The 18,651-nt window shown below is 40.4% G+C and overlaps 1 protein-coding gene across 3 annotated transcripts in view; it reads left to right on the forward strand.

Annotated features, from left to right (window-relative positions):
• Window positions 1–18,323, forward strand: part of prrc1 (proline-rich coiled-coil 1) — a 36,441-nt gene extending 18,118 nt beyond the window's left edge. For all 3 annotated transcript variants that reach the window (XM_036976790.1, XM_021601692.2, XM_036976789.1), the window contains 5 exons: window positions 1,124–1,226; window positions 6,744–6,907; window positions 10,688–10,791; window positions 14,777–14,879; window positions 16,271–18,323. In XM_036976790.1, the coding sequence (XP_036832685.1) occupies window positions 1,124–1,226; window positions 6,744–6,907; window positions 10,688–10,791; window positions 14,777–14,879; window positions 16,271–16,480 (684 nt within the window). In that variant the 3' untranslated portion in view covers window positions 16,481–18,323. The remainder of the gene's footprint in view (window positions 1–1,123; window positions 1,227–6,743; window positions 6,908–10,687; window positions 10,792–14,776; window positions 14,880–16,270) is intronic.
• Window positions 18,324–18,651: the final 328 nt, after the last annotated feature.

Consider the following 18,651-nt stretch of genomic DNA (forward strand, 5'->3'; position numbering starts at 1 on the left):
CAATGCTGCAGACATTTTTTTGGTACCTTTCCCCAGATCTGTGCCTCAACACAATCCTGTCTCAACGCTCTACGGACAATCCCTTTGACCTCATGGGTTGGTTTTTGCTCTGACCGGAACTGTCAACTGTTGGACCTTTTCATATAGACCGGTGTGTGCCTTTCCAAATCACGTCTAATCAATTGAATTTACCACAAGTGGAAACATCGATGAAAACAGGATGCACCTGAGCTCAAGTTCGAATCTCATAGCACAGGATCTGAATACCTATGTAAGTAAGGTATTTCAATTTTTTTATTTTGAATAATCATCAAAAATTTCGAAATCTGTTTTCGCTTTGTCCGTATGGGTTATTGTGTGCATAGGTTGAGGATTTTTTTTTAAATGTAATCCCTTTTAGAAAAAAGCTGTAACGTAACAAAATGTGTATAAAGTGAAGGGGTCTGAATACTTTAAGAATGCACTGTATTGTACACACTCGCCAATTTAATTCCACAAAATTATACAAATGAACCTGTAGACCGATAAGCATGACCAGTCAAATGTGTTTACATCGACTGGTTTTTACATCAACTAATAGTCTAAAAAGCATTATCCCGGATAATTGGCCACTTCCAAATTTATCTGCTTTTTTTTATCGGCCAAATCCCCGGCTTTTACTGGCTAATGGAAACCCTGCCATCCAGTCTTGTTTGGGATTACATGCACATTGCGCACTGGCAGGTAGTCGGGCAGGCAGGCACAAACTGTTGGTTCAACAATTGGAACTGTTCAGGGTTCCCTCCACTTTGTTTTGTCCTGAAACCACCCCTGGTGTACGGACTCATGAGTTAGTGATGGTGTGTTTTTATTCAGTTACATTAGAATGCTTTTGAAACAATCTGAGATACAGAGTAAAGTTTTTTAAATAAGGTACTTTGAAACAGTCGCTTAGCCTAACTTAATTTCCTTCAAACATTGTACCACCTGTAGAAGTAATGAGCTATGACACTAATTAGCTTGGGTCATTAGCACATTCATTGTCACACAAATTAACATAACGTCTTATTTCAACCAGTCAGTTAAGGGATGCAAATGACATCCAGCTTTAGAACATGTTTTAACTGTGTGTGTCCATCCTCAGGGCGTGGCAGGTAACCACATGGTAAAGACGGTCCTGGATAAGACCAAGCACTCAGTGGAATCCATGATCACCACTCTGGACCCGGGCATGGCTCCATACATCAGTAAGTCAACACCAACACCATTTATCATTAATTTAACAGTGGTGGAACTAGGGTTGGGGTTAATCAATTCAGGAACTGAAATTCCAATTTAGTAAATTGAAAAAAAAACTTGCTTTTATCTTCCATGACTTCTCAATAAACCGAAAAGGAAAAGCTTTTTTTATTATTTTTTTTTAAATCACTTCCTGAATTGAGACTTACATTTTAATTGAGCCCAACCCAGTTGAAAACACACTAGCTAGCTAATGCTTACATCAATCCCTTGCTTTGAAATCCATTACAGGAACTGTACAAGCGCACACTTTGGGGAGAAGGGTGGGGGATTGGGATTAAGCTTATCCATTATCGCCCTATATCTGCAAGCCAATGGGTGCGTCCCAAGTCACACCCTATTCCTATGGGCCCTGGACAAAAGTAGTGCACTATGTAGGGAATAGGGTGCCATTTGGGATGCAAACAATGTGTGATGGTGCCAGAATGTTTTTTATTTAACTAGTCAAGTCAGTTAAGAACCAATTCTTATTTACAATGACATCCTACACCGGCCAAACCCCGATGCCGCTGGGCCAATTGTGCACCGTCCTATGGGACTCCCAATCACTGCCAGGTTAAAATCACAGAAATGCTCCTCCTCTAAATAAGAACTTGCCACTGACTTAAGTCTAAAAGTCTAAACGTTCCTACAGGATAAAATCGCTTGTTGAGTCTCTCGATTTTCAAACTCGTCTTGGGCTAGCATGCACTCTCCATCATGGATATAGCGAATCGATAATGGGTGACTGTTTTAAACTACATTTTCTTTCTTTTGACCTTGTACTACATTAAATATAAAACCTCAACTGTTTTTCTTTCAATCCTGGTGCTGTAAACCCAGTGGTGTGAATCACTTAAGCTAAAACACTTTAAAGTACTACTTAAGTAGTTTTTGGGGGGCATCTACTTTTACTATTTATATGTTTTACTACTTTTACTTTACCACATTCCTAAAGAAAATTAATGTACTTTTCACTCCATACATTTTCCCTGACACACAAAAGTTCTCGTTACATTTTGAATGCTTAGCAGGACAGGAAAATGGTCCAATTCTCACGTACTTGTCCCTGGTCATCCTGACTGCCTCCTATCTGGCGGACTCACTAAACAAACATGCTTTGTTTATAAATTATGTTTGAGTGTTGGTGTGTCCCTGGCTATCTGTAAAATAACTACAGTGGGGCAAAAAAGTATTTAATCAGCCACCAATTGTGCAAGTTCTCCCACTTAAAAAGATGAGAGGCCTATGACAGACAAAATGAGAAAAAAAAATCCAGAAAATCACATTGTAGGATTTATTTGCAAATTATGGTGGAAAATAAGTATTTGGTCAATAACAAAAGTTTCTCAATACTTTGTTATATACCCTTTGTTGGCAATGACAGAGGTCAAACGTTTTCTGTAAGTTTTCACACACTGTTTGGGAATTTTGGCCCATTCCTCCATGCAGATCTCCTCTAGAGCAGTGATGTTTTGGGGCTGTTGCTGGGCAACACGGACTTTCAACTCCCTCCAAAGATTTTCTATGGGGTTGAGATCTGGAGACTGGCTAGGCCACTCCAGGACCTTGAAATGGTTCTAACGAAGCCACTCCTTCGTTGCCCGGGCGGTGTGCTTGGGATCATTGTCATGCTGAAAGACCCAGCCACGTTTCATCTTCAATGCCCTTGCTGATGGAAGGAGGTTTTCACTCAAAATCTCACGATACATGGCCCCATTCATTCTTTCCTTTACACGGATCAGTCGTCCTGGTCCCTTTGCAGAAAAACAGCCCCAAAGCATGATGTTTCCACCCCCATGCTTCACAGTAGGTATGGTGTTCTTTGGATGCAACTCAGCATTCTTTGTCCTCCAAACACGACGAGTTGAGTTTTTACCAAAAAGTTATATTTTGGTTTCATCTGACCATATGACATTCTCCCAATCTTCTTCTGGATCATCCAAATGCTCTCTAGCAAACTTCAGATGGCCCTGGACATGTACTGGCTTAAGCAGGGGGACACGTCTGGCACTGCAGAATTTGAGTCCCTGGCGGCGTAGTGTGTTACTGATGGTAGGCTTTGTTACCATCTCTCTGCAGGTCATTCACTAGGTCCCTCCGTGTGGTTCTGGGATTTTTCACCGTTCTTGTGATCATTTTGACCCCATGGGGTGAGATCTTGCGTGGAGCCCCAGATCGAGGGAGATTATCAGTGGTCTTGTATGTCTTCCATTTCTAAATAATTGCTCCCACAGTTGATTTCTTCAAACCAAGCTGCTTACCTATTGCAGATTCAGTCTTCCCAGCCTGGTGCAGGTCTACAATTTTGTTTCTGGTGTCCTTTGACAGCTCTTTGGTCTTGGCCATAGTGGAGTTTGGAGTGTGACTGTTTGAGGTTGTGGACAGGTGTCTTTTATACTGATAACAAGTTCAAACAGGTGCCATTAATACAGGTAACGAGTGGAGGACAGAGGAGCCTCTTAAAGAAGAAGTTACAGGTCTGTGAGAGCCAGAAATCTTTCTTGTATGTAGGTGACCAAATACTTATTTTCCACCATAATTTGCTAATAAATTCATTAAAAATCCTACAATGTGATTTTCTGGATTTTTTTTTCTTCTAATTTTGTCTGTCATAGTTGAAGTGTACCTATGATGAAAATTACAGGCCTCTCATCTTTTTAAGTGGGAGATCTTGCCCCACTGTAACTTTCCCTTCTGTTTGCTTTATGTAAGGAATTTGAAATGTTGTATACTTTTTACTTTTGATACTTAAGTACATTTTTGCAATTACATTTACTTTTGATACTTGCATATATTTAAAACCAAATACTTTTTGAATTTTACTCTAGTAGTATTTCACTTTTGCTTTAGTAATTTTCTATTAAGGTATCTTTTACTCTTACAATTGGGTACTTTTTCCACCACTGCTGTAAACCCACTGGGTGTGCAGTCCTTTTCTTTCCAGCTTTAACATTTCATTGTTAAATGTTATCATTTGTCAGGTTGTACCCACAGATGTAACCTTTTTAATATTATTATAGATAAAAATGCATCCTCCAATTGCAACATCTGCCTATGCCCACACATCTCAAGAAAATTGTTTATTTTTAATACCCTCAAACACAGTTGGGCATACGCTAACTAATTTCAAAATAGGCCATTATCACTGTCAATCGTGATTTTTTTATTTTTTTTTCCCTCATGTTTTTCCAGTCAAACTGCATGCAAACTATAAGCCTTTCTTAATTAAGTGTTTTCTGTTTGATGAGGAATTTTTTTTACTGTCCAGCTTCAGATAAGAAATGACTGAGGTGGTGTTTTTGGTTTATATAGGCCCTACTGTGCTACAGTAGGCCCTACTGTGCTCTAATCCTGGTGCTGTAAGGACCGCAACGTAACCAAGTGGTCATCGTTCTGGGTTCCACTGTATTTTATAATGAACATCAAGGCAGCCATAGTGAATTTGGATTCGGTTCATGTGATGGATCAGTTTGTCTGCATATGCAATAGAGGTGTTTCTGTAAGCTAAGCAATCGGACAGTAGGGCGGATTCAAGTACGTCGTACAAGAGTTCCAAGTCCGTAACAAACTGTTTTGAGGACAGCTGTTTGAGCAAACCTGATAGAGTTTTCTGTCTGTGGCTGTTCTGGTTACGTCTGCACACGCCTGTAGTTCTTCATCATTCACTCCACCACCAGAGTGAGAGAACCACTATTTACCTCTAGGCTACTATAGCCTACATATGTATTTAGTTTGTCATTCTGTTGTTTTCATGGAAGGTTTGTGGTAATTATAATTTATCAAAATACATTTTCCAGAATTACACTATATATACAAAAGTATGTGGACACCCCTTCAAATGAGTAGATTTGGCTATTTCAGCCACACCCATTGCTGAGATGCGTGTAAAATCGAGCACAGTCATGCAATCTCCCTAGACAAATATTGGCAGTAAAATGGCCTCACTGAAGAACTCAGTGACTTATAAGTCAGTTCGTCAAATTTCTCCTCTGCTAGAGCTTCCCCGGTCAACTAAGTGCTGTTATTGTGAAATGGAAAAGTTAGGAGCAACACCGACTCAGACGCGAAGTAGTAGGCCACACAAGCTCACAGAACGGGACCTGCGAGGGCTGAAGCGTGTAGCATGTAAAAATGGTCTGTCCTTGGTTGCAACACTCACTATCAAGTTCCAAACGGCCTCTGGAAGCAACATCAGCACAATAACTGTTCATTGGGAGCTTCATGAAATGAATTTCCATGGCCGAGCAGCCGCACACAGGCCTAAGATCACCATGCGCAAAGCCAAGTGTCGGCAGGAGTGGTGTAAATTTCGGCGCCAATGGACTTTTATTTTTCATGGCTCTGGCTAGGCCCCTTAGTTCCAGTGAAGGGAAATCTGAACACTACAGCATACAATAACATTCTAGACGATACTGTGCTTCCAGCTTTGTGGCAACAGTTTGGGGAAGGCCCTTTACTGTTTCAGCATGACAATACCCTGTGCACAAAGCGAGGTCCATACAGAAATGGTTTGTCGATCGGTGTGGAAGAACTTGACTAGCCTGCACACAGCCTTGACCGCAACCCCATCGAACACCTTTTGGAATGAATTGGAATGCCAACTGCGAGCCAGGCCTAATCGCCCAACATCAGTGCTCGACCTCACTAATGCTCTTGTGGCTGAATGGAAGCAAATCCACACAGCAATGTTCCAACATCTAGTGGAAAGCCTTCCCTGAAGAGGGGAAGCTGTTATAGTAGAAAATGGGCGACCAACTCCATATTAATGTCCATGATTTTGAAATTATATGTTCGACAAGCAGGTGTCCACATACTTTTGGTCATGTTGTGCATTTTTACCATGCATCTCTGGGTAGTCTCAAATTGGGAAAAAAGTGAGGACCTCCTGCTGCGGCTGCATTACATCCATGGTTAACAGTTAAATCAGGTGGTGTTCATTCTGATGCACCAAAAGACCAAGTCTACACACTGAGTCTCCAGGTTCAGGATTGGATGAGCCCTGCCTTTAAAATGTACCAGCTCTCTTTTTCTATTGAGATGTCCTGGCAAACAGGCAGCGAGCGGTACAATGATCCGGGCAAGTCAACCTTGAGACACAAACAGGCATGATTTAACAATATAGGCTACACACATTGGCATCAGCGACTCAATTGCATTTTCCGCAGTTGAATACAGAGTGATAGAGTTCTCAGTGGAATGTCTGTCAATCTGATGGCAACATTTCTCTGGACTATCAATGGTTTCAGGGGTATAGGGCTCATAGAATATATAATGAATTAAAATGAATAAAAATAAAAGATTGGGAGGATTGACGTAGAGAAGTTAATGGAGGCAGGAATTTGTTGTACGGGGAAGGGTTAGGGGAAAGGTGTTGTGTTGGTAAATTAAAGTCTGGTCCACCACTTTGCACATTGTGGGCGGAAGTGTCTGGGAATGAGATTATTCCTGTATTAACTGTGTCTGTGTTTTTTTTTTTTTTTTAGAGTCGGGCGGGGACTTGGACATCGTGGTGACATCAGACAAAGAGGTGAAGGTGGGGGCAGTGAGAGATGCCTTCCAAGAGGTGTTTGGCATGGCCATGGTGACCGGGGAGGCCGGCCAGTCTAACATCGCCCCGCAGCCCGTTGGCTACGCAGCCGGAGTCAAGGTCAGCTGTCTATCACGTTCCCAATATCTCAGACACTGGTGTTCATTTATGTATTAGTGCTAAAGTATTCGGCCCCCTTGAACTTTGCGACCTTTTGCCACATTTCAGGCTTCAAACATAAAGATATAAAACTGTATTTTTTTGTGAAGAATCAACAACAAATGGGACACAATCATGAAGTGGAATGACATTTATTGGATATTTCAAACTTTTTTAACAAATCAAAAACTGAAAAATTGGGCGTGCAAAATTATTCAGCCCCTTTACTTTCAGTGCAGCAAACTCTCTCCACAAGTTCAGTGAGGATCTCTGAATGATCCAATGTTGACCTAAATGACTAATGATGATAAATACAATCCACCTGTGTGTAATCAAGTCTCCGTATAAATGCACCTGCACTGTGATAGTCTCAGAGGTCCGTTAAAATCTCAGAGAGCATCATGAAGAACAAGGCACACACCAGGCAGGTCCGAGATACTGTTGTGAAGAAGTTTAAAGCCGGATTTGGATACAAAAAGATTTCCCAAGCTGTAAACATCCCAAAGAGCACTGTGCAAGCGATAATATTGAAATGGAAGGAGTATCAGACCACTGCAAATCTACCAAGACCTGGCCGACCTGGCCGTCCCTCTAAACTTTCAGCTCATACAAGGAGAAGACTGATCAGAGATGCAGCCAAGAGGCCCATGATCACTCTGGATGAACTGCAGAGATCTACAGCTGAGGTGGGAGACTCTGTCCATAGGACAACAATCAGTCGTATATTGCACAAATCTGGCCTTTATGGAAGAGTGGCAAGAAGAAAGCCATTTCTTAAAGATATCCATAAAAAGTGTTGTTTAAAGTTTGCCACAAGCCACCTGGGAGACACACCAAACATGTGGAAGAAGGTGCTCTGGTCAGATGAAACCAAATTTGGCAACAATGCAAGACGTTATGTTTGGCGTAAAAGCAACACAGCTGAACACATCATCCCCACTGTCAAACATGGTGGTGGCAGCATCATGGTTTGGGCCTGCTTTTCTTCAGCAGGGACAGGGAAGATGGTTAAAATTGATGGGAAGATGGATGGAGCCAAATACAGGACCATTCTGGAAGAAAACCTGATGGAGTCTGCAAAAGACCTGAGACTGGGACGGAGATTTGTCTTCCAACAAGACAATGATCCAAAACATAAAGCAAAATCTACAATGGAATGGTTCAAAAATAAACATATCCAGGTGTTAGAATGGCCAAGTCAAAGTCCAGACCTGAATCCAATTGAGAATCTGTGGAAAAAACTGAAAACTGCTGTTCACAAATGCTCTCCATCCAACCTCACTGAGCTCGAGCTGTTTTGCAAGGAGGAATGGGAAAAAAATTCAGTCTCTCGATGTGCAAAACTGATAGACACACCCCAAGCGACTTACAGCTGTAATCGCAGCAAAAGGTGGCACTACAAAGTATTAACTTAAGGGGGCTGAATAATTTTGCACGCCCAATTTTTCAGTTTTTGATTTGTTAAAAAAGTTTGAAATATCCAATAAATGTCGTTCCACTTCATGATTGTGTCCCACTTGTTGTTGATTCTTCACAAAAAAATACAGTTTTATATCTTTATGGTTGAAGCCTAAAATGTGGCAAAAGGTCGCAAAGTTCAAGGGGGCCGAATACTTTCGCAAGGCACTGTGTATATATAAAAGCCTTTATAGTTTGTGATCTGGGTATGTATTGCTGTTCCTTATACATTGTGTGTGTGTGCGCGCACATACAGTGTATGTAGACTATATTTAAAACATATGTTTTTGCTCTGGTTTTGTATTTTTATTTTTTATCCCTCTTCTGTCACACCTATTTACTGAAGTCATTAGTATTCAAATTCTAGCAACAATGTAGCAAATGTGTTCATGTAGAAATGATACCCTTAGACTGTGAATGTGCTGCCATGTAATAGGACACCAGTAGTCACTGACAGCGATAAGATTATATTCTGCTACAACTGGGGTCAGGCCATAAAATAAACGTTTTGGTCTACCAACCATTGTGGCAGGTAGATTTTAAAATCAGCAAAAATATTTTTCCCAGCTAAAATTAAACCAACAAAACACAAAAAAGGTGAGCATGCTTTGTAATGTTTCTATAAAACAAAATGTATTACTGAATTACTGGTAAGAAGTAATGTGGTATGCTGTAGTAACGTGACTAGTCATGTTTGTGCCTGTGGGATTTGAGTCTGACGAGTAGAAAGTGTTGTCTTCCCTAACAGTTGAATTCAAACATGGAAAAACAACCTAGCTTGTGAACAAAACTAAGTCTCCTTTGCTTCAAGTAAATTAGCACTTCTAAAACTGAATCTTTTCACTCAGCTCTTCACTCAGCCCCCAGGCAGGCGGTGTTGCTGCGTGAGGTACGATAGGCTATAGGATTCGTAGTTATTTGACTTGATGAGATACGTTTTACCAGCTATGAGACAAAAAACAGCAGAAATACTTTGAAAACAGCAGTTACACATTGGGATATTATTTTTTGGCTATCTTATCGCAAAATAATTTTTGCTCAAGTTGGCTGTACCTGCACCAAAAACTCCAGTATTTGTCAATCATAGCTTGTTCTCCATCTAGTTTTTAATTAGGAAGCCCATTTGTTTTCAGCCCTTATTTCAATGACTGATCAACTTTTCTCATGGCTCTCTCTTCTCCCTCTGCAGCAGACATATGGTGAGCAATATGTTTGGACCATGGAATCACAAGGAAATTAGTGTTGAATCGAAATAGAAATCGTATCTTGAGGTCCCTGGCAATTCCCAGCCCTAGTGTGTGTTTTAACAAAACAGGTAGCCATTGGTCTTAAAGGCTATCCTCACACACCTGTTCTCTATGGAAGCAGATGGTGTTTGTGTCCAATTCTATTTAGGCAGCAATGCATCATCCTCTCAGTGAAGAAAACTCTGGTTTTACGTACGGTGCCATGTAAAGCACCGCAGACTCAGACTGACAAAATGCTGTTATATTGCAGGAACAAGCTTTGTATTGAAAACGAGCTCATTCTACTGCATGCGGTAAACACTCGGATCAGTGTTAAGTCATCCAGAGAAGCGTTTTGTGTGTATGCGTGTGTTCAAGAGATGGTGTGTGTGTGCATTTCCTTTTGATTCTCGAATGTCTCACCACAAGAGATGTTAGGCACCAGGCTGGATGGTGGCGGGCAACGTGTGTGTGGTCTGACTTGCTCATATCCAGCGATGGGTGTCTTCCACTTGTTGGCGCAAAACCGTTTTGTTACAGCTTAATGCTATGTAAATGCTAGAGTTGAGTCGTGCTCTTCACTGCTAATTTTGCACATCTGTCCAGTAACCTCTTTACAAACCGCACAGAGGAGTAATTTACTGCTGGCTCATTATCTATAGGGCACTAAAAGCCTAGCCAGGCGGAAATCTAGTTTCCTCTGGTTAGGCTTTAAAGATCCTATCACACTATCTTAGACATATAGGCTGTGAGAACCGGCTAGAACCTGTTCTCATTTGTTTTCTTTTTCTAAGGAAATGGAGCCAATTACCCCTTATCTCTTTTATAAGCTTTCCTCCCCTTTTGGAGGGGTAAGCAGCTCTTTGTGTAGATGAAGTATGTAAAGACTGTGATTGTAAAATCTTAGAGATCCACTCCGGTATATCGTGAGAATTCCTTTTCTGTATGTCCTGGAAGTTACTCTCCGGGTTCTTCCTGAGGGAGTGATCTTCAAATAAACATCTTTATTATTGATAAATGAGTTCTGCCTGATTCTGAGGTGTGTCTGTCTCCACAGGGGGCCCAGGAGCGCATCGACAGCCTGCGGCGGGCGGGCGTCATCCACGAGAAGCAGCCCGTGGTCTCTGTGGAGAACTTCATCGCCGAGCTTTTCCCCGACAAGTAAGCACAGCAGGAGAAAAGACCACTTAAATCTCAAATCCCCTGTACACACACATTTCACACACATGCATTTCATACACTCACTTTCATACACCCTCATTCACGCACACATATATACACACACACACACACACCCTCTCGCACTCACTCATTTCACTGTACACACTCACAGCATTCCACACACACACACACACACACACACACACACACACACACACACACATCACCAGCTGCCTCCTATGTAAGAACGTGTTCGAATAACCAAGTTATTATTTTTCTAATTTTACTCTCCCTTGTTACACACTTGTGCAACTCTCTCAAACAGCCTGCTTATCTCCCCTCATTATGTACCATTGGGTCCAAAAACCTCATCATAGATAATGAATGCTGTTTCGTAAGCTTTCCCATTATCCCTTTTAAAATGGATTATCATTTTGGAGTGGTTTGAAATGAATGTTTACGCCAAGGATTATAGCAATCGATGAGTAATGAGATGGAAATGATACATTTTTCATATGTGAATTTGAATATTCTATCTGTGTGCACATCCTAATAATTATTTACTTTATTAAGCTGTATTTGTTTATTTCTTTCTGAAATGCTGATTCTGACCTCTTCCAAAAACATTTCATTTGTTTAATTACAATATCAAAGATTATGTTTAAGGTGATAGATTTACAGAAAATGTGTGTGTGTGTGTGTATATATATATATATATATATATATATATATATATATATATATATATATATATATATATATATATATATATATATATATATATATATATATATATATATTTTAACCTTTATTTAAACAGGGAGTCACATTGAAATTAAACTATTTTACAAGAGAGCCTTGTATACGTTTACAAATAAAACCCAATACATAAATGAAGCACAACAGCCCTACATAATAATTCCAAATAAAACACACTATAAAAAACATAATACACAACAGTAAACAGATTTAAGAAATGCAATGTCATTCTGTAACATAAGTCTCCAATCAATCATTTTAAATGCCTGAAAGATCCACACATAAGGGGCAAAAATAAAAGCAGATTTTCCTAATTCTGTGGAGACTAAAGGGATCTCCGGAGTTATCCATCCCTGAGAACGGGTTTGGTCATTTGTACGTCTAAATTGAATCAATGACGTTACGTAGAGAGGAAGTTTCTGCAAGACTGCTTTGTAAATAAATAAGAGTACAGCTCTCTTCTTACAGAGGTCCATCCCACATGTTTGTAAATAAGACGATGGGTCCTAAAACTGTCCCCAGTGATAAAATGTATTACTGAATGGAATAGGCTACCGCATGCATATAATGTTACCATAGTCTACTACAGGGAGCAGCGTGGTTTAAACAGAGGCTGCCCCATGCATATAAAGTTACCATAGTCTACTACAGGAAGCAGCGTGGTTTAAACAGAGGCTGGATTTATTTCTATATAATTTTAAAAAAAAGTTAATAAATAGATTTCAGATTCTTTGTAAAGTTTTCAATATGTGTTTCAAAAGACAATTTATCATCATTCCAGATACCCAAGTACTTAGTGAGAAACTTGTTCCATTTGAAGTGCAAATACGCAACTCCTCAGGATCAACATTACGAGACCTAGAGAACAGAATAAACTTGGTTTTATTTGCAGTTAACAGTAATTTAAGCTCAGTAAGGGATTTTGGGGGGGGATTGAGTTGGAATCATGCTGAAGATCACGAATGGCCTGCTGCACTGAAGAGGCACAGGAATAAAAACTCATCTACGTAGAGATGAATTTTACAGGTGTTAACAGTATATTCAATGTAATTTATATACAACGTGAACAACAATGACCCTAAAGTCTAACACTGGGGTACCCCTTTAAGGACTAAGAAATGTGGCTTTAACTATCATAACAGCTTGTTGTCTATATAACAAAGCTGTCAGACTGCATTTGACAATTCCGTGTCATATCATATACGGTTACATTATGCTACGTATGTTTTGCAATTTTAAAAAAAATGTGTATCAATCTGAAACTTTTCTAATAATGCATTTTTCTTGAAACCCTTCTACCAATTTGTTTTTATTTTATTAAAATCGCAATTTTAAGATATAGACTATTGATTTCAGGCCAAAATCGGTCAACTGATTGTGACTTCAGTACCCAAGCTTCCCTTTTCTCTCGCCCCACATTTGGAAAATACTGCGCTAGGGTGTGGTGCACTCTGGCAGGGTTGAAGAGCATGAGCCTTCTTGACAGACTTTTTCAGAAATCAGATAAAAACAACCCAATGTCCCCAGAAGGCTCTACTAATCTAACATACCTCACCTCACCTTGCTACATGTGTCAAAACTCCCATTTTCCCATCAGAAAATCAACTGTGAGACCTGTGCAGTTAGACTGTTGATCTCCCCACAAGGCCAGTAATGTGCTTTAGGGCATTAAAACAGATGAGCTCTTCTGACCTCGACCTTGAATGCCTTTACCTTTATCACCAAGTAGCAGAGTGGCTCAACCTCCCAGAGGGCTTCCTCAAATGAACAGAATGTTGCATTCCAAGCCAAGTACCAGAATGTTGCGGGCCAAGCCCAGGATAAAATGGCTGTGTTTACGCAGGCAGCCAAATTCAGATATTTTGCCCAATTATTGGCAAAAGAGCTGATCTGATTGGTCGAAAGACCAATTAGTGGAAAAAGATCAGAATTGGGTTGCCTGTGTAAATGCAGCCTTTATAGCTTAGACCAGTTCCCAGTCGTTTTAGACTCCACTAGAGTAAGGGCCAATGAACCGAATAAGATTATCATCACAAGGGTAGAATACTATATGGAGGAGCCTGGACAGTTAGACCAGGGTTGTGTTCAGGTTGTCAGTCAAGCAGGTGAAGGTGAGGCTGTTAGTTGTATCAGGTATGTTATTGCTAGTCTGGAATATCCTCTCTAGCATCCAGTATTCGGTGCTGCTCACTGCTTTGCTTTATCAGAGGGTTGCAACTGATGGACCATAATATTTAGTTAATGGTTCCTCCTCCCTTCCCTACTACTTCCTGTCAACCTAAATCCAAAAGTATGATTTGCTCATTGTCTGCTTATTGGTTAGATTCACTCTTGTCATAATCTGTCTTGCCTGCATTGTGATGCATACTCCATGCTTCAAGGTGCTGTGTGCAGAAATTGCTCTACCATTTCCTGGTTGCAAGAATTCTAATAGTTTGTCTAATTTCAGTTTGTGACACAACAAGCAAGTAATAGTGTAGATTATCATTGTGCCATCTAAACCTCTGAAATATATTTTCAACTGTTTGAAGCTGGTGTAAAAGATGCAAAAACTTCACTGAAAAACAAAGTATAGAAATAATACACATACAGACTTGCTTTCAATGAGAATGACGGATCTACACTCAGTTTATTAGGTCCATCACCCCGTTCACACACATGGTTTGTTCTTACAGACAGTAAGTCGCGTGGCTTTGGCTTGCTATATAAAGCAGGCTGACAGGCATCCAGTTACTGTTCGATTGAACGTTAGGTCACTTTTGCCCATTCTAAGTGACTGAGCGTGGTATGATCGTCTGCTAGGCGCGCTGGTTCTGGTTTCATCAGAAAAACAAGTAGCGTCTCCAGTGGGCACGCGATCACCAACACTGGACAGTTGAGGTGTGGGAAAAACATTGCCTGGTCAGACGAATCCCGGGTTCCTGTTGCGTTGTGCTGATGGGAGTGTCAGGATTTGCCGTAAGCAGCATGAGACCATGGCCCCATCTTGCCTGGTGTCAATGGTACAGGCTAGTGGCAGTGGTGTTATGGTGTGTGGAATGTTCTCCTGGTACACGATAGCTCCCTTGATACCATTTGAGCAACGTTTTCATGCCCCAACGAATTCAGGCTGTTCTGAAGGCGAAGGGGGTTCTGACCCGGTACTAGATGGGTGTGCCTAATAAACTGTTGCCCAAAAAGTTGCATATTGCATCTTTAACAGTGCTGTTATTCTGTGACTTTCCAGATGGTTTGACATTGGCTGTCTAATCCTGGAGGATCCTGGAGCTGGCATTCACATTGAGACCTTTACTCAGGCTACGCCACTGGCCTTGGAGCACGTCCAGCAGGTAGGAGCTCACAGCTGCCACTACTGCACCCTCATGTTAACAGTACAGTTCGCCCCACAACACAATGATGCTCAATTAATTACATGCATTTACTGTATCTCTTAATGTGGTTGCATGTGTTATCAATGTTAGATTGCTGTTAGCACTCAATGTTAGCACATACCATACACTTGTCTATTGAAAAAGTAAAAATGGAACTTTGGGGGGAGTTTTAGTCTTTCCCTCTGGATGAAAAGCCATCAGTGTAATGACAGTCTGCCATTGTACCATAAGTGCCCCTTTTCAAAATTCGACCTGTCAAAGCTGTAGCTTGGCGTTGTATTGAAATAGAATTTCATAATGTAAACCTAATTGCCTTGATTTAAAACTCTGAAAATGAGTCTTTCGGTCAATGCTGTGTCACTGGGGAAATTGGAACATTGATTTAAAACTCTGTGAAAATGAGTCTTTCGGTCAATGCTGTGTCACTGGTGAAATTGGAACATTGATTTAAAACTCTGTGAAAATGAGTCTTTCGGTCAATGCTGTGTCACTGGTGAAATTGGAACATTGATTTAAAACTCTGTGAAAATGAGTCTTTCGGTCAATGCTGTGTCACTGGTGAAATTGGAACATTGATTTAAAACTCTGTGAAAATGAGTCTTTCGGTCAATGCTGTGTCACTGGGGAAATTGGAACATTGATTTAAAACTCTGTGAAAATGAGTCTTTCGGTCAATGCTGTGTCACTGGTGAAATTGGAACATTGATTTAAAACTCTGTGAAAATGAGTCTTTCGGTCAATGCTGTGTCACTGGTGAAATTGGAACATTGATTTAAAACTCTGTGAAAATGAGTCTTTCTGTCAATGCTGTGTCACTGGGGAAATTGGAACATTGATTTAAAACTCTGTGAAAATGAGTCTTTCGGTCAATGCTGTGTCACTGGTGAAATTGGAACATTGATTTAAAACTCTGTGAAAATGAGTCTTTCGGTCAATGCTGTGTCACTGGTGAAATTGGAACATTGATTTAAAACTCTGTGAAAATGAGTCTTTCGGTCAATGCTGTGTCACTGGTGAAATTGGAACATTGATTTAAAACTCTGTGAAAATGAGTCTTTCGGTCAATGCTGTGTCACTGGTGAAATTGGAACATTGATTTAAAGTAAAAGTGTGAAAGGGTTTGAAGGCAAATTGCTTTCCGAATTGTTATAATTTAAGCAGTCTTGAAACATGAAATATTAAATCATGTTTATTCATTAAATGTGAATTGAGTTGAGTGTAAATTGTTGTTAGTCTACAGAATATGGACTAGACAGTGTAAGGAGAGTGGTTGTATGAACAGGTGTTGGTGAAATGAATGCATGTAAATGTCAAGTGATAGGGACACTATCTTTCACCTGTCCCCAAAGGCCCAGTCCCTGACCCCGCCGGACTACAGCCTTCGCTGGTCGGGCCTACTGGTGACGGTGGGCGAGGTGCTGGAGCGCAACGTACCCAATGTGTTGCGGACGGACTGGCACCAGGCCTTCACGGGCATGTCCCGCCGCCAGATGATCCAGAGCGCTGCCAAGGCCCTGGCGGGCATGTACAAGCAGCAGCTTCCACCCAGGACAATGTGAGGTGGCACCATGTCTTTAAACTGACAACTAGGGGGAGGGAGAACCAGAGGAGGGAAAAGGGGGTTGGGCAGAAGCGGCAGCCGTTTCACCAAATGGGATTCCTACTCTGCTTCTAGCTGTCTGTCCTGATTGGGCAAAAAGCCAAATGCAATTTTTTCATTATGTTTTATTATTTGTTTGTAGCAAGGTTTTATGGGTTGAAACAATCTGACGTGCCAACTGGATGGAGAGAATGACGGAAGTGGATTGTTCCTTCAAAAACAGGAAATATTCATTTATTTCTAAATCAACTTTTTTCCCCCAGCTAAGGCCTAGAAAGAAATGCCTTTTTAGAGATAGCGTAGCAAACTAGCTCATTAAAGTAATGATTGATTATTTGAATTTTGTCGATTGTCCCTCTTTTATTGAGAAAGTATTATTTGTGATCCTTGATGGTAAATATCTGAGATCTAATTAACTTAATGTGTTGTTCAACAAATTGTAGTCATGTAAATATGTAGAATGCGGTGTTGTATTACTTTTGGATGAACACGCAGGCGTTTTGGAAATGGGGAGCAATAGTGCTTTGTCTGTTTTTGGAGCAGGGAACTCATTTTGCCAGGTCCGGAGTTCGTCACTGAAAATTGGTTATATTTCCATTATAGGTCCATTATAATTTCTACACATTTTTGGTATTAGTCATTTTAAAGGTTATTGATTTTGTCAGTACAGCTTTTTTTTGCCAATATTTGGGCAAATATCAGAATTGGGCTTCCTGTATAAACACAGCCATTTACTCAAACCACCTGTGGGCCAGATTGGACCCCTGTATGTTTGACGCCCCTGTTGTTAGAGAGTATAGCCAGTGCTAGTTGGTGTAGTATGTCAACCACCAACCTTCCATTTCTTTCTCCCTACCACTTGGGGGGGATATTTTTTTCTGTATGAATTACCTGCAGGCTAAATGCTATCTTGAAATCATTGCATGTAACTTAACATTTATCATTGCATTTAGCGTATATTTATGCACATCTCTCATTGACGTCAACTTGGGATTTACGTAAAAGTCCATTCATTTCACACTTAGCCTATGTAACTCAATGGAGGCTTTGGACTGAATGAGCTATAATGTGTGCACCAAGATGTCAGGGCCTTAAAATCCATTAGTTGTAATGTTTTGTTCTTTTTTGTTGTTGTGTGTGTTAATGTAACAATTGTTGTCTGTACATTAACGCTACATAGGTTATTACATGTACACATACTTTACATGTTAGTGAGGGCCAATGATTTTCAAATGGAGAAGGGTGAAATTACATTCTTTGATCTACGAATTGGAATGATTCCTTGGAAGGTGTTTCCTGATTGAAAATGACTTGTCTATGTGATTTTATTGGAGCTCAGTTTATCGTAAGTCGATTCTTTAGTTTGTCCAACATTACCATTCTGTTCTATACTGTGTGAAGGCACCCCTTGCAAGAAAAACACTTTTTTGTATTTATTTTTACTCGAGTGATAACAGAAGAGTGCAACAAGAAAACACAAAGCTGTATATGACCTCTGAGGTTTTGTTTGGAAGGCAATCCATTTGTTATTCGTTGCTGCTGCCTGAGGCAGGAGTACATTCTGTTGTCCAAAACACGGAAGTCCCATGGTAGTGGGATGCAACACCACTAGATCAAGAGGTGAGTAAACAACTTTTGTCAGATAGTTATTCAACTATACCAGAGAAATACTAGGACTTTGTCTAAACTCTTTGCTTTTTAAATGGTTTTATGTACAAAACAGTGATTTTCTGTGTTGGGCTTTTCTTAACTCCTAAATGTGCCTTCATGGGGAGAGTAAATATCCATTTTTTTCATACTGATTTGTCTCTGGTTTGCATGGTTATTTGGCTTCGATAAGAACTGCCACCTAGTCAATGTCACTGTCAATATTTAAGAAACTGACACCACACATATCTGCCCGTCACAACCAGTGTATGCCTCAGGGTAAAGATATAAAGATATTGACAGCAACTCTGTGCTGAATCGGGCTCCAGAGACACAATTAACCTACGGATCGATGCACCATCGCTGGATTCGCTCTGCTTATTGTACAGGGTTGGCAAGGTCAAGAAAATCCTGTGAAAGTCATAGAATTTTTAAATTGTGTTTTCCAGGCCTGGAAAAGTTTTGGAAAATGATAAAAATCTG

Source organism: Oncorhynchus mykiss, chromosome 5 (genome assembly GCF_013265735.2).
Source record: "Oncorhynchus mykiss isolate Arlee chromosome 5, USDA_OmykA_1.1, whole genome shotgun sequence".
NCBI classification, from domain to species: Eukaryota; Metazoa; Chordata; class Actinopteri; order Salmoniformes; family Salmonidae; genus Oncorhynchus; species Oncorhynchus mykiss.